This window comes from Wickerhamomyces anomalus (assembly GCF_001661255.1).
Source record: "Wickerhamomyces anomalus NRRL Y-366-8 unplaced genomic scaffold WICANscaffold_8, whole genome shotgun sequence".
In the NCBI taxonomy this organism is placed as follows: Eukaryota; Fungi; Ascomycota; class Saccharomycetes; order Phaffomycetales; family Wickerhamomycetaceae; genus Hansenula; species Hansenula anomala.
This window is the reverse complement of record NW_017567117.1, coordinates 297,371-310,790: the sequence shown is the minus strand read 5'-3', so window position 1 is coordinate 310,790 and position 13,420 is coordinate 297,371. Positions and strand designations below refer to the sequence as shown.

The 13,420-nt window shown below is 35.6% G+C and overlaps 8 protein-coding genes across 8 annotated transcripts; 7 read left to right on the top strand and 1 right to left on the bottom strand.

Moving 5' to 3' along the window:
* Positions 1-219: 219 nt before the first annotated feature.
* STU2 (Stu2p) lies at positions 220-2,834 on the top strand (the record flags this gene model as incomplete). The annotated part of the gene is made up of 2 exons (XM_019186033.1): positions 220-279; positions 342-2,834. The coding sequence occupies 2 exons, from the start codon at positions 220-222 to the stop codon at positions 2,832-2,834; spliced, it is 2,553 nt and encodes an 850-aa protein (XP_019036073.1).
* Positions 2,835-3,844: 1,010 nt separating this feature from the next.
* Positions 3,845-4,297, top strand: WICANDRAFT_65747 (uncharacterized protein; the record flags this gene model as incomplete). The annotated part of the gene is made up of 1 exon (XM_019183979.1): positions 3,845-4,297. One exon carries the CDS (start codon positions 3,845-3,847, stop codon positions 4,295-4,297), a length of 453 nt encoding a protein of 150 aa, XP_019036072.1.
* Positions 4,298-4,680: 383 nt separating this feature from the next.
* PHO23 (Pho23p) lies at positions 4,681-5,748 on the top strand (the record flags this gene model as incomplete). Its single annotated transcript, XM_019182463.1, has 2 exons — positions 4,681-5,419; positions 5,570-5,748. 2 exons carry the CDS (start codon positions 4,681-4,683, stop codon positions 5,746-5,748), a joined length of 918 nt encoding a protein of 305 aa, XP_019036071.1.
* Positions 5,749-6,518: 770 nt separating this feature from the next.
* WICANDRAFT_36806 (glycoside hydrolase family 17 protein) lies at positions 6,519-7,301 on the top strand (the record flags this gene model as incomplete). Its single annotated transcript, XM_019182477.1, has 1 exon — positions 6,519-7,301. A coding segment is annotated over one exon (783 nt), but the record flags the coding sequence as incomplete, so codon positions are not given.
* Positions 7,302-7,967: 666 nt separating this feature from the next.
* RAS2 (Ras family GTPase RAS2) lies at positions 7,968-8,486 on the top strand (the record flags this gene model as incomplete). The annotated part of the gene is made up of 1 exon (XM_019180728.1): positions 7,968-8,486. A coding segment is annotated over one exon (519 nt), but the record flags the coding sequence as incomplete, so codon positions are not given.
* Positions 8,487-9,193: 707 nt separating this feature from the next.
* On the bottom strand, positions 9,194-9,691 carry OST2 (dolichyl-diphosphooligosaccharide-protein glycotransferase; the record flags this gene model as incomplete). Its single annotated transcript, XM_019186032.1, has 3 exons — positions 9,194-9,260; positions 9,315-9,582; positions 9,667-9,691. The coding sequence occupies 3 exons, from the start codon at positions 9,689-9,691 to the stop codon at positions 9,194-9,196; spliced, it is 360 nt and encodes a 119-aa protein (XP_019036068.1).
* Positions 9,692-9,955: 264 nt separating this feature from the next.
* On the top strand, positions 9,956-10,723 carry OCA1 (putative tyrosine protein phosphatase OCA1; the record flags this gene model as incomplete). The annotated part of the gene is made up of 3 exons (XM_019182507.1): positions 9,956-10,467; positions 10,523-10,592; positions 10,646-10,723. The coding sequence occupies 3 exons, from the start codon at positions 9,956-9,958 to the stop codon at positions 10,721-10,723; spliced, it is 660 nt and encodes a 219-aa protein (XP_019036067.1).
* A 900-nt stretch (positions 10,724-11,623) lies between these two features.
* On the top strand, positions 11,624-13,207 carry AVT4 (Avt4p; the record flags this gene model as incomplete). Its single annotated transcript, XM_019180814.2, has 1 exon — positions 11,624-13,207. A coding segment is annotated over one exon (1,584 nt), but the record flags the coding sequence as incomplete, so codon positions are not given.
* Positions 13,208-13,420: the final 213 nt, after the last annotated feature.

Sequence of the window (13,420 nt, the reverse complement as noted above, 5' to 3'; positions counted from 1 at the left end):
ATAGGTTCAGTTGAAAGATATTATCTGGTGTTCGGGTGTTCAACCGTAACCATGGCAACATTGTTCAATTACAAAAAAAAATGTAAACAAAAAAAACCCAGATCGATCTCAAAAATTGAAAACAAAATACACATTTCGTGTCTGTATATTGTGAACAACAGTTCACTTTGAACACTACCAATTCACCGTCTTTTGAAATTGATATACTGCTAGGTGAAAATGTCAGATGAACAACCTGACTATTCCAAACTACCTTTGGAGGAACGTTTAGTTCATAAGGTATGTGATTAATCAACTTCATTCAAGAAGCACTCTTTGTCAATTTACTAACTTTGAACTAGGTGTGGAAAGCTCGTTTAGAAGCCTATCAAGAGATTACAAAAGATTTTGAAAAAAGTCCAAATGAAGAGAGCGATGTTTTCACCCCATTCTTGTCAAATCCTGAATTATTTAAAAAAATCGTCACTGATAGTAATGTCGTTGCACAAGAGTCTGGTATTGCAGCCTTGAATGCTTTTCTTGAATTTGGTGGTCCAAGGGGTGCAATGAAGCTAAGATCACAAGTAGTAACGGGATTATGTGAAAAAGGGTTGTCATCCTCAAGGGCAGGAACCAAACAGAAGACTATTGACGCGTTACTTTGGCTCATTGAATTGGATATACCTGATCCTGTGATTGAACAAATGATACCTTCTTTATCCGCAAGACTTCCAAAACTAGTTTCTGGTACAGTGAAGGCTCTAGCTGATATTTATACAGCGTTTGGTGCTCAAACAATTAGCCCTAAGTTAGTTCTCCCAAGTTTGCCAAAATTATTTTCACACGCAGATAGAACAGTCAGAGCTGAAACTTCAAACTTGACAGTTGAATTATATAAATGGATGGGTCCAGCACTGGAGCAAGTCTTGTTTGCTGAGTTGAAACCTGTTCAACAGAAGGACCTAGCTGCAGCTTTTGAGAAAGTTAAAGATGACAAGCCAACCCAGACTAGACTTTTGAGATCACAACGTGAAGCCATGGAATCACAAACTGCTCAAAAAGAGTCCAATAATGAAGGTGCCGATGATGATATTGTTATGGGTGATACTGAGGAGGCAGGTCAGCTTGATGCTTACGACTTAATGGATCCTGTTGATGTTCTCTCAAAAATGCCTACTGATTTGGCTACAAAGATTGCGGCTCCTAAGTGGAAGGATAGACTAGATGTTATGAATGAAGTTCACCAAGCTATAAATGTAATCAAGTTAGCAGATGATGACTATTTAGAGTTGGTGAGAATTTTCGCAAAGTGCTTGAAAGATGTCAATATTCAAGTCGCATCTGTTGCAGCAAACTGTATTGATTGTCTTGCTAAAGGATTAAGAAAAAAGTTTCACAAGTATTACCAAATAGTGTTAAATCCTTTATTAGAAAGATCAAAGGAAAAGAAACAAAGTGTTTTGGATGCTTTAAATGGTGCACTTGATGCTGTTTTTGAAAGTACATCATTATCAGATATTTTAACTGACACTTTGGAGGCTATGAAACACAAAACTCCTCAAGTGAGACTGGCTTCTTCACAATATTTGATCAGATGTCTCAAAGAAACCAAAACTGCTCCAACAAAGCCGGAGATTGAAAGCATTATAACTACATCAATCAAATTGGTTGGGGATACATTACCAGGGGTTAGAACCAATGGATTTGAAGTTGTTGGTACATTGATGAAAATTACCGGTGAAAGAGAATTGAATCCTTATTTGGAGAAAGTGGACGATATTAAAAAAAACAAGATCAAAGAGTTCTATGACGTCGCAGAAGTCAAGTCTAAGGTCACAGCACCAAAGCCCAAAGCTGCTGCACCTTCAAAACCAACTTCCTCCACAAGTTCTTCAAAAACTCCTTCAAAGGCTGCTAGTATCAAGAGAAAGTCGTTAGTGGCACCAAAAGCATCTTCGATCTCCAAGTCAACTTTGGGCTCTACTTCATCATTACAGCAAAAGAAAAAACCTTTGACTGGCTCATCAACAATACCATCCAAGAGGGGACCAACCTCACCATTGAAGAATGATCCTGCAAGTACAAGAATAGGTGCACTTGGGAACCGTGGCTTGACAGGCCGTTCATTACAATCCTCAACTTCGTCCACTTTGAATAATGTTCCAAGTATAAAACAAGACAGTGGACTAAACGACGCTGAGAGAGCCGAATTGGAGGATTTGAGAATACAGAAGCAAAGCTGGTTGAAAGAGCGTGAAAAATTGAATTGGCAAGTTCAAGAATCAATAGCTGAAAGCTCAAGATTAATGACAGAGATTCAAACTATTTCAAACAATTCGGACAGATTGAATGAACAACATACAAATGATGTGATGACTATCAAATCTAAAGAAACCCAATTACAACGAGCAAATTCAGATTTAGAGATTTCACGTTTGAAAATATCACAACTTGAAAGTGAGATAATGTTATTGAAGAAGCAAAGAAGTTCTACAATGAATACCTTTTCAACATCCAATGGGTTGGACCTTTCATCGTCATCTAGCTTGGAGAATGAAAGACCAAGACAGTATGCACCATTACAAGAATCAAATGGCGTGAGATCCTCAGTAAATTCAGAGTTTTCAGCCAAATCACCAACACTTGATAATATAGACCAAAAAGTTGGTAATTTGAGTATAGATAATGATCAAAAGGAGAATAATGGTCTAAGTAGGACCATGTTGGATACTAATGATGAAAGTTGGAGAAGGGCTGCAGAAGTGACTTCACAATTGAAGGCAAGAATAGAGAAAATGAAAGCCAAGTCAAGAAATACAAATAATATACCTTCATCATCAGGATATAGAAGTTAATAATGGTAATAATGAGATGAATTTAGTTTGTAGCTCACGTATAAGTACACGGTTTTACAGAACTTTTACCCGTAACTTGGTTGGTACACTTTTTTTTTTTTTTTTTTTTTTGCCTTGCCTTGCGAAAAGCAGCCATATGGTAAAAATTAATTATTACTTGAACTTGAATTTATTTCAGTTGAATCAGATCAAAATTTTCTAGTCACTCACTTGAATCAACAAATCAAATTAGTACAAAATGCAAATTCAACAAGTCGTCGCCTCATTTTTAGCTTCATCTTCATTATTCAGTCAATCTGAACAAAACGATAACGAATTTGCTGTTGTTCGTCATGGTAAAAAAGTTATTTCTAACGGTTCAAACTTCTCAAATGGTTCCAACTCTACTTCATCATCCGCCAACGGTGCTGTTTTAGCTTCAGGTAACGTCGCTGTTGCTGCTGCTGGTGTTGCTGGTTTAGCTGCTTTCTTATTATAAGCAGGGTTTTCGAGCTTAATATTTTTTGTTAGTTTTTTATTTTGTCATTATGGTTGAGGTTTTTTATTAAAAGAAGTGATTTTTTTTGATTTTTATAATTGTTAGATTTTATTAATATAGATTCAGATTTAGTATTACTGAAATTTGGAGCTCAAGAGTATCCAGTTGTAGTTGATTTAAGCCTGGCTGATAGAGAATGTAGGGGGCTTAAAGTTTAGATCTCAGTAAATAAAGACGCGGTCTTTCGAGACAAAGAGACCTCTAAAATTCACGAAACCCGAGGTGAGTATAGCTGGCGTATTAATAATGATAGCGAACTACTTTTAATACAGTCAAGTGCCATAATTTCTTCTTCTCAAGACCACATACACACTTTTAATGATTGTGCGCCTTGATGTAGGTACTAAATCCAAAAAAACGCCAAATTGATGGTTCGCGAAAAGGTCGACTCATAAAGTGAAAAATTGCAATCATAACCTTTTTTGTTACTGAACCATTTGATCACAGTGAAAAGCTAGATAGAGTTTTAAATATGTCAGAAGTTGAGCTACTAAAGCAAAGGATAGAGAAGCTTGAGAAAGAGATTGATGATCTCAAGCAAGTCACAATTTTTTCAGATATTCAACCATATATCGAAGAGAACCAGGACAAATTCAAACAGCTAAAGATTTCTTCGATAGGTCTATCATACCTTATAAAATACCAAAAGGGAACAATACTGAAAGACATTTTTCAAAGAGTTGCCAAAGATTTACTTCAGGATGTGGAAGACATACAGTTATTGGACCCAAAGAGTGGTAAGGTCCTCACGGGGGAGGAAGATATGTCATTGTTTGAGCATGACGGTATTTTCCATTTAGATTTCCAGTATGCTAGTGCAAATTGTGGGCATAACCATCATGATCATGATCATTATGATTCAGATGAAGATTTCACGGATGATGAGAATTTTTATTCAAGTTGCAGTTGCACCCACCCACATTAATTGGTATAATGATAGATATGGAAGGGCTTGAAAAACATAAAACTGCCATATCAACAGTTGGGACTTTAACAGCATTATGAGTGTGTTATTACACTATTCCACCATACAAATTGCTGTAGATATATCGACTTCAAGCCAACTCTTATTGTTTTGTAGTGAGTGTGCTAACCGATTTTGTTTTTCAACAGAAAGAAAACAAAAAAAAAGAACACATCTTTTAAACTTCAAAGCTTTATCTTTTGACAACTTGTCAATAACGATACAACTTCAATCCAGCCATGAGTCACAATCCAAATTCAGCGCTTACCGACATAGCAATGCAAGAATTACCATTGCGTCCAAAATCCACAAGAGCAGGTACAAGAAACAGATACACCACTTCGATGAGACCAACACCAAAAGCTACCGAGATTTTTCCTGGGTTAAATGATATAACTGATGCGTTTGAAGCTTTACCAACCGATGTTATCAGATACTTCACATTATTGAAAGAGATTGATGCTAAATGTGTTAATGTCATACCTGTGCTAAATCATGAAATCAAAAAATTCATCGAAATGAAAAACATCCCTGAGCATAAAGAGGCTAGAACAAGAAAAATTCACCAGATTTGTGGTTTAATAAGAGATGTACTACCTTGCTTGGAGGAGAAAATGCATGTTGCTACAATTGCTGCTGATAAAACTGTTACATATATTGATAGAATTAATGATGATTTTGATTTGATCTTCAGAAATGAAGTTCCAGAACATATCAAATTTGGATCCGTTAATCATCCAGCAATTATAAATGAATCCAAATTACCAGATAACAAATCCGCTCAATCCCAAAGAAGTGAAAGCAGAAGAGAAGCCCTTGCAGCCAAGAAAGCTGCTAATGACACTGATAATGATGATAGTTCAACAAACTCAAGAGCCAAATCGAGAAGAGAAAAAGAAGCAACACCTGTGGCAACCACTACATCCACTACCGCTACAAAGAAGCGTAAGACCACAAGTACTACTGCCAATACAGGAAACTCAGCAAATATCAGCACTACTTCAAATACTGCCATCAATACCACTGGTTCCAAAAATGATGAGGTTCCATCAAGACCATCCACACCATCCACAAATAAGAGACGTCAAGCTCAAAAGAAAAAACAAACAACGGCTTCAGCTTCAAATGTAAACCAATCACAAAATCCTTCAAACCTACATGCTCAATCAGCCGCCTCCGCTGCCGCTGCTGCTGAATATGCTGATGAAATTGCCGCTAGACGAAATAACGCAGATGAACCACTGTATTGTTATTGTAATCAAGTTTCATATGGTGAAATGGTTGGGTGTGACGGTGATGATTGTAAAAGAGAGTGGTTTCACTTACCATGTACTGGATTGGCCACTTTACCAAAAGGGAAATGGTATTGTGATGATTGCAGTGCCAAACTGAAAAGGGCTAAAAAGATTTGAATTTATCATTAGCCGTGATGGTTTTGTGTAACCTTGGTTATGTGTTTTAATGGGATTTTATTGTTTTGTGTACTAGGAAATTGAGAATTATCAAAAAAAAATATGGAAAATTACAGATTGTACTATTCGATATATCTTGTTGACTAAGGAAGCTCATCAATATCATGTTTAGCATCAAAAAGGTACGACTAGTGACTGCTGCTATTGTCTGTTGCTCCGTTGTTGTTTCAAGTCGTCAAGTCTGGGAACAAAGGTACATGGCCAAACGTCTGGCTGATGATGGCGTAATTGAGAATTGGGATACCACAAACACATGGGATCAAGCTCAAGCAAATGAAGAACAAAATCCAGAAGCCACTGAATCATGGAAACTAGATAATACTGGGGATGCTTATTTTGATTTAGATAATTCAGATTGGGTTCCTGAAGAAGATTGTGGTGATAAATGGGACAATGAAGGTGAGGAATGGGAAGGTGATTCTTTAGGGGATTCACAAAATCAATGGCCGATTGCTGAACCTTGGACAGAGCCTTCAAGTGAACATGTTGAATGGACTGAACCTGAACCAGCTGAATGGGAATCATCAAATGAGGAAGAATGGGATGGCGCTGAGAATTCTGGTTCATCTGACGAGGATTGGGAACACGCTGATTGTGGTGAGGATCATGATGATGCTGGTGTGGTTGAGTCAGCTCCACAAGAACTACCTGCTGATGTTTATTCACAAGCTTATGTTGATGCTTTGAAGAGAATTGGAATTGAAAACATTGCAGCCGGAGCTAAAGGTATTACTTATTCATTCTATACAAGTGCTGGCTCATGTAAAACACCTGAAGACATTCAACGGGATATTTCAATGATTAAAAATTTTGAAGTTATTAGAATCTATGATACTGATTGTGATGGGTTGGCAAATATCTTGAAAAGTATGGGTCCAAATCAAAAAATATTTGCTGGTATTCACTATCCTGAAGTTGTTGATGCTTCGGTAGAGATAATTGGTAGAGCAATCCAGGAACAAGCCGATGGTGATTGGAGTAAAATAGATACTGTTTCTGTTGGTAATGAAATGGTTAATTTTGGTAAAGCTACTCCTGATCAATTACAAGCTTCCATAAATAGAGCCAGAGAATTATTGAGAGGGAAAGGTTATAACGGACCTGTTGTTACTACGGATACTTTAGTCGCGGTGTTAAATAACAGAGATCTTTGCCATGTGTCAGATTATATTGCTGTCAATTCACATCCTTACTGGGATGGTGGTGTTCCTGCTCAACAAGCTGGTCCATGGTTACAATCTCAATTGCAAATGTTGGATGATGTTTGTGGTCGAAATGGAAAGCAAATTTTCTTAGCTGAAACTGGTTGGCCTCACAAAGGGAAGAAATTTGGACAGCATGGTGACCCATCTAAAGATAACCAATTAGTTGCGGTCAAATCTATTGTGGATACACTTGGGCCTCGTACTATATTGTTTACTACTTTTAATGATTATTGGAAAGATGGTGGTACTCATGATGTTGAAAAGTTCTGGGGAATCTTTGAAGGTTGAGCAGAATTGAATGCTCTTCATAACCTTATATAACGTATTTATAATCATTTGATATTACCTAGTATATATATTTTATTGTGTATTAATCTTTAAAGTCATGTGACCTTTAATCGACCAAATAGGTAATTTCCACAAATAGCTATTTCCGTCTTTTTCTTCAATTTTTTTTTAAACTTTGGCTTTCGGGATGAAACTTCAGCTTTTGGCGCACGGTACGTTTGAAGAGAATTTGTCCATTTATAACAACCTTCAAGAACGAATTGACGTGTCATTGCTTGATAATTTCATTATTTTGAAAGGGTGAATCTCAAACTCATAAAGCGTAAGGAAGGAGCACAATGTCAGCAAAAGTGAGTATCTTTAAGTGATAGTTGAGGGAATGCAAGTTGAGGAAATGTTGTTATCTTATGAATTTTTTTTTCCATGGAACTCTTTTAAAAGGATTCAATATTTGAAACCTCGGTGTTTTTTCAATTGAATATAAAGGCTATCTTGAATTGACTCGATGGCATGTGGGTTTGGTTCTGTTGTTTTGATTAACGTATGATTTTTGATTGTTGGAAACAATAGAGAGCAAGAGACAAAGAAAAGACATATAAACCACAACTTGTTGTTCCTCTACCTGACTATATGGACCTTTATTGACATTTTCTTTAGAATCATACAGTAAAAGAATATAAATTAGTTGTTGTTGGTGGTGGTGGTGTTGGTAAATCCGCATTAACTATTCAATTTATTCAATCACATTTTGTTGATGAATATGATCCAACTATTGAAGATTCTTACAGAAAACAAGTTGCTATAGATAATGAAGTTGCATTATTAGATATCTTGGATACTGCTGGACAAGAAGAATATAGTGCAATGAGAGAACAATATATGAGAACAGGTGAAGGGTTTTTATTAGTTTATTCAGTTACTGAAAGGGAATCATATAATGAGTTGTTAACTTTTTATCAACAAATTTTGAGAGTTAAAGAAACTGAAGAAGTTCCAATTTTATTGGTTGGTAATAAAAGTGATTTGACAGAAGAGAGAAGTGTGAGTTATGAAGAAGGTGAAAAATTAGCAAAACAATTTCAATGTGAGTTTTTGGAAACTAGTGCTAAACAAGGTATCAATGTTGATCGTGCATTCTTCGATTTGGTTCGTAAGATTAGAATAAGAAATAATGAAGTACCAAGTGGTCAAATTGATGGTGGTGTAAATTCATCAGGTAAAGATTCAAATGCTAATGGTTCTGGATTGAACAATACTGTTTCAAATAAACAAGGCGCAGTGGCATCTCAAGGTGGTGTTGATGGTGGTGCTCAAAACCAAGCAACTTCAAGCAATGCTCAAGCTGGTGGTGCTTCTCAAGGGAAGACTAATGGAAGTGCGAATGCAAGAAAACAAAATGTTAAAGGTAATGATGGTGCCAAAGAATCTGGCGGTGGCTGTTGTGTTATTGCTTGAGATATTTCTAGTGTTTTGTTTCTTGATTAATCCTTTGTGTACGTGTGCGTGTTTTTCTTTGGTTGTTTTATGATTTATTTTGTCAACTTTGTTACTGATACTTTGAAGTTTGGTTTATCATGGCATAATGTTGTGAAGCATGTCGATATGCGTGTTCTTCATCTTTTTTTAATTCATTCAGTTCGGTTGTTCTATTTAAGTATTTGTTTTTTAATGTTTTTTCATCTTTTTAATTATATATAGTGGTTATGTGTATTTGTTACACTTTCTGGTGTCAATTTATCATGATCACAATTTCCATCATTTCCATATTATATAGTGCGAAATATTTCAAAAAAAAGTTTTACTGTTCCAAATTACAATTTCATTTCCAATATTTATAGTAGATTGTATATTGCTCTCCCTCCAAAATAAATTATATCTATTCCATGCAATATCTAATTGATGAAATGGTAAATGATGAAATGTAGAATCAAACTTGCAAATATGTAATCTCCAAGAGCACTAAAAAATAGTTAGTATTATATCACCTACTTCAGAATAGCGAGGAACACATACCGTTCTGGAGAAATTCTTTTGAAAAATTCTTTGTTTTGTGGGACAGATTGTAAACGTAATGAAACTGTCAAGACGAATTGACCAACAGTTGAGATAAAACCACCTAAAAACGCATTGAATGGGAAACTACCAACCAATATAACGAAAGCAAATTGCACAAGTGCTACTATCACTAAAAATGCTAGAAAGATATCAATAAGTTTTAATCTTGGGGTTAAAGTTTCAAAATATGAATGAATAGATTTTTCAATCGAATTGTTGAATTCTGCTATAGCATTTGTAGGAACCACAGCGGTTGTAGATGATGAAGAGTGTGCAGCAGAGGCATTGACAGCAGCAGCTTTGACCTTACTTTGTTTGGATGCTTTTGGAGCCATGATTGATACGTTTCAATTGGAATATATATCTTGATTTGAATTGATCAATCGGTGGTGTTTATACTTCAAACGTGTAATCTTTTTCAAGAAATTCGCGGAAATCTGATAGTTTCGGGGTTCCCAAGCACGTGATATTTAATTCATAGTTAAGACCTCATTCCGAGGGCATGGAATTTTTGGTGAAAATGAGCACATGAGGAAAATTCAATGGGAATAACGAGATCTATAAACTTTGGAATAGTTATAAAGATATTGGTAGTGAAGATGGCTGAAATAAATGAACAGTTCCATGATACTGATTTAGAGGACGAACATGATTATGTCGATGAAGAATTGGAAGAAGAACATTACACAAAGGCTAATGCAAGAACAATAACAATTAAAAACCCACCATCATTAAGAATAGTACCTCCATTGAATTTTTGTCCAGTTGAGAGACAACTTTATAGAAGTGGGCAACCATCAAATATCAATTTCGAATTTTTAAAAGAATTACATTTGAAAACTATAGTATGGCTTGCTTCAGAAGATCCAATTGATGAATTTATTGAATTTGTTCAAGAGGAAAAAATCAATCTTTATTTCGCTGGTATTAATCCAGACGGTGGTGATAATAACCCATGGGATGGGCTGACTGAGAATAGTATAATACAAGCATTAAATATCATAGTGAATAAGAATAACTATCCATTATTAGTGTGTTGTGGGATGGGGAGACATAGAACAGGAACTGTTATTGGATGTTTGAGAAGGCTGCAGGGCTGGAACCTTGCAAGGTGAGTATGGATTGATTCAAAAGCACTGTCATTGATACTAACTATTTCCCATCAGTGTTTCTGAAGAGTATAGAAGGTTTACTGGATCAAGAGGTGGTAGAATCTTGGTTGAATTATTGATTGAGGTAAGTGACATATTCGTGATTGGTATATTATGGAAATTAACAAACTATTATAGGCTTTTGACAAGAGAACGATAACGATAGATCCCGAGAATGCTCCAGAGTGGTTGCTAAATACTCGAGAAAATGTATGATGAACATGTGGTCAATTGATGAGAAGCTAGAGAGCTAAAAACCTTGTAGATTCTAGAACATCAGTTGAATCTACCACATCTCTAATGGGTGGTCTGGTATTATATTTTGTATTTTTGGTTATTTGTCTCTGTTGGGCTCGGTCATGATTCTGAATCGAGACATACGGCGAAACCAAAGCTCAATCTCCTCATAGTTTTATAGCAAAATCGAAGGATAATACAGGTTTATAATTAAGATCAACAGCCATCAACAGTTTATTGGGATAGATGATAGATGAAGAATCTAAATACTAATCGACCCCCATCTCAGCTCTTCAAGCCCTAATCAAGCATTGTGTCATCCTCTATCAGCACTGACCGATCAGTCACAAATCACGATTCGCGAATTTCAAATTGATAAGAAAAAAACGTAGTCATCAACAAACTCATCTCATCAACGTCAACAAATCACAACAACCAACAACAACCATCTTCATCCCACTTTCATTGATCTCATCCTATCCATTACCAATACCATAACTTAGTCTTACGATGACATCAACCCCAAAAAACATCGAAGGTGCCAGCAAAAGACAAAACTATAACCAAAACTTATCAGTGGGTGGTGCAGGTGGCAGCTATGGTTCAATCTCTCAACAAGCTTCAAGAAGACTGTCTACAGTGAGGTTAGGCTCACCAGTGATGCCAGATGATTCACCAAGAGCCAGATCCTTCTTAATGAATGGTGCTGTCGCCGGTGGAGGTAATACCCTAAATACCCCAAGTAATTTGAGACCAGATTCAGTCTATTCAACTTCAAATACTTCGAGTAACCATGTTTTGGTTAATGCTGATTCTCCTTCATTTGCTACAGATCACAAGGATCAAGATATAATAAAGAATACAGCAAATCTTTATTTCAACGATAGTTTACATACAGAAGGTGGTGATATAACAAGAGAATTAAAATCAAAAGGACAACCTCATAGTAATCAACCTTTGAAGAAAGTGAAGTCTTCAGGTGATTTGTTTGAAAATAGACGAGGCTCCACCGCAAGTGCCTTAAATGTTCCTGGTGGGTTTAGAAGAGAGTTCATAGTGAATAAAGCTAGAGAACGCGCAATTTTAAATGATGAAGAATTGAGAAAAGTTCCATTTTTAACTAAAAACTTTATGGAGTTTTTATACATTTATGGTCATTTCGCTGGTGAATCATTTGATGATGATTTCAACTATACTGATCAATCTGGCGATTCTGAAGCTGTTTCTTGGAATGAAGAAACTCCATTGATTCCAACACAAAGTAATACAAATAAGATAAGATATGAAGCTAAGGGAACAACATCCACCATGAAGGCCTTTTTGTTGATGTTGAAATCATTTATTGGTACAGGGGTATTGTTTTTACCAAAAGCTTTCAGTAATGGTGGGTTATTTTTCAGTATAGGGATGTTGGCAATATTTGGTGTTTATTCCTATTATTGTTATTATATCCTAGTCACTTCGAAAAATGCTGCAAAAGTGTCTTCATTTGGTGATATTGGTGGGAAATTATATGGTCCTTGGATGAAATTTTTAATCTTGATGTCATTAGTTTTAACCCAAATTGGATTTGCTTGTGCTTATATCATCTTCACAACTGGGAATCTAACAGCTTTCTTCAACAATGTTACAAATTGGAATATTAAACCTGATATGTTTTTCTTGTTACAAACTCTTATATTTATTCCACTATCATTTATAAGAAATGTTTCCAAATTATCATTACCTTCCTTGATGGCTAATTTCTTCATCTTTGCAGGTTTATTCATTGTTTTATTTTTCACCTCCAAAGAAATCATCAACAATGGGACCAAACCAATTGAGTTAATCGTTAACGAATCTCAATTTTCATTATTCATAGGTACTGCAATCTTTGCATTTGAAGGTATTGGATTAATCATCCCAGTGCAAGACTCAATGAGACATCCAGAAAAATTCCCATTAGTTTTGGGTTTAGTTCTTATTACGATCACCATTTTGATGATTGTCATTGCGTCAATTGGGTATCTAGCATATGGTGAAGATATCCAAACAGTTATTTTGTTAAACTTGCCACAGACCAATTTCTTTGTCAACTTGATTCAATTTTTCTACTCTTTAGCCATTTTATTATCAACACCATTACAATTATTCCCAGCAATTGGTATAATTGAAAAAAGAATCTTCAAAAAATCAAAATCAGGAAAATTCAATACAAAAGTGAAATGGTTCAAGAATTTATTCAGAACAGTATTTGTATTGTTTTGTATGAACGTTGCTTGGTTTGGTGCTAATGATTTGGATAAATTTGTTTCATTTGTTGGTTGTTTTGCATGTATCCCATTAGTGTATATGTATCCTCCATTGTTACATTTTAAAAGCTGTGCTCAAGGTGATAAATGGGGTCAAATTCTTGATGTGGTGTTGGTTATCATTGGTGGTTGTTCAATGGCTTACACTTCATATCAAATTATTCATGGCTAGAGGTTATACAGTTCGTATTTTTAGACGTTTGCATATTATTTAAATTCATAAACATATATTTTATTTACAGCTGGGCAGCTCGTTTGTAGCATTTTCACGGGTGAAAAGATTGATATTACACTGACTTGAATCAAGATACGTTGAAACTTCAGTATTAGGTGAGCATAGTCAAGCAGCCACTTCATTGAAGACAGCATGCTACGAATTCAAATA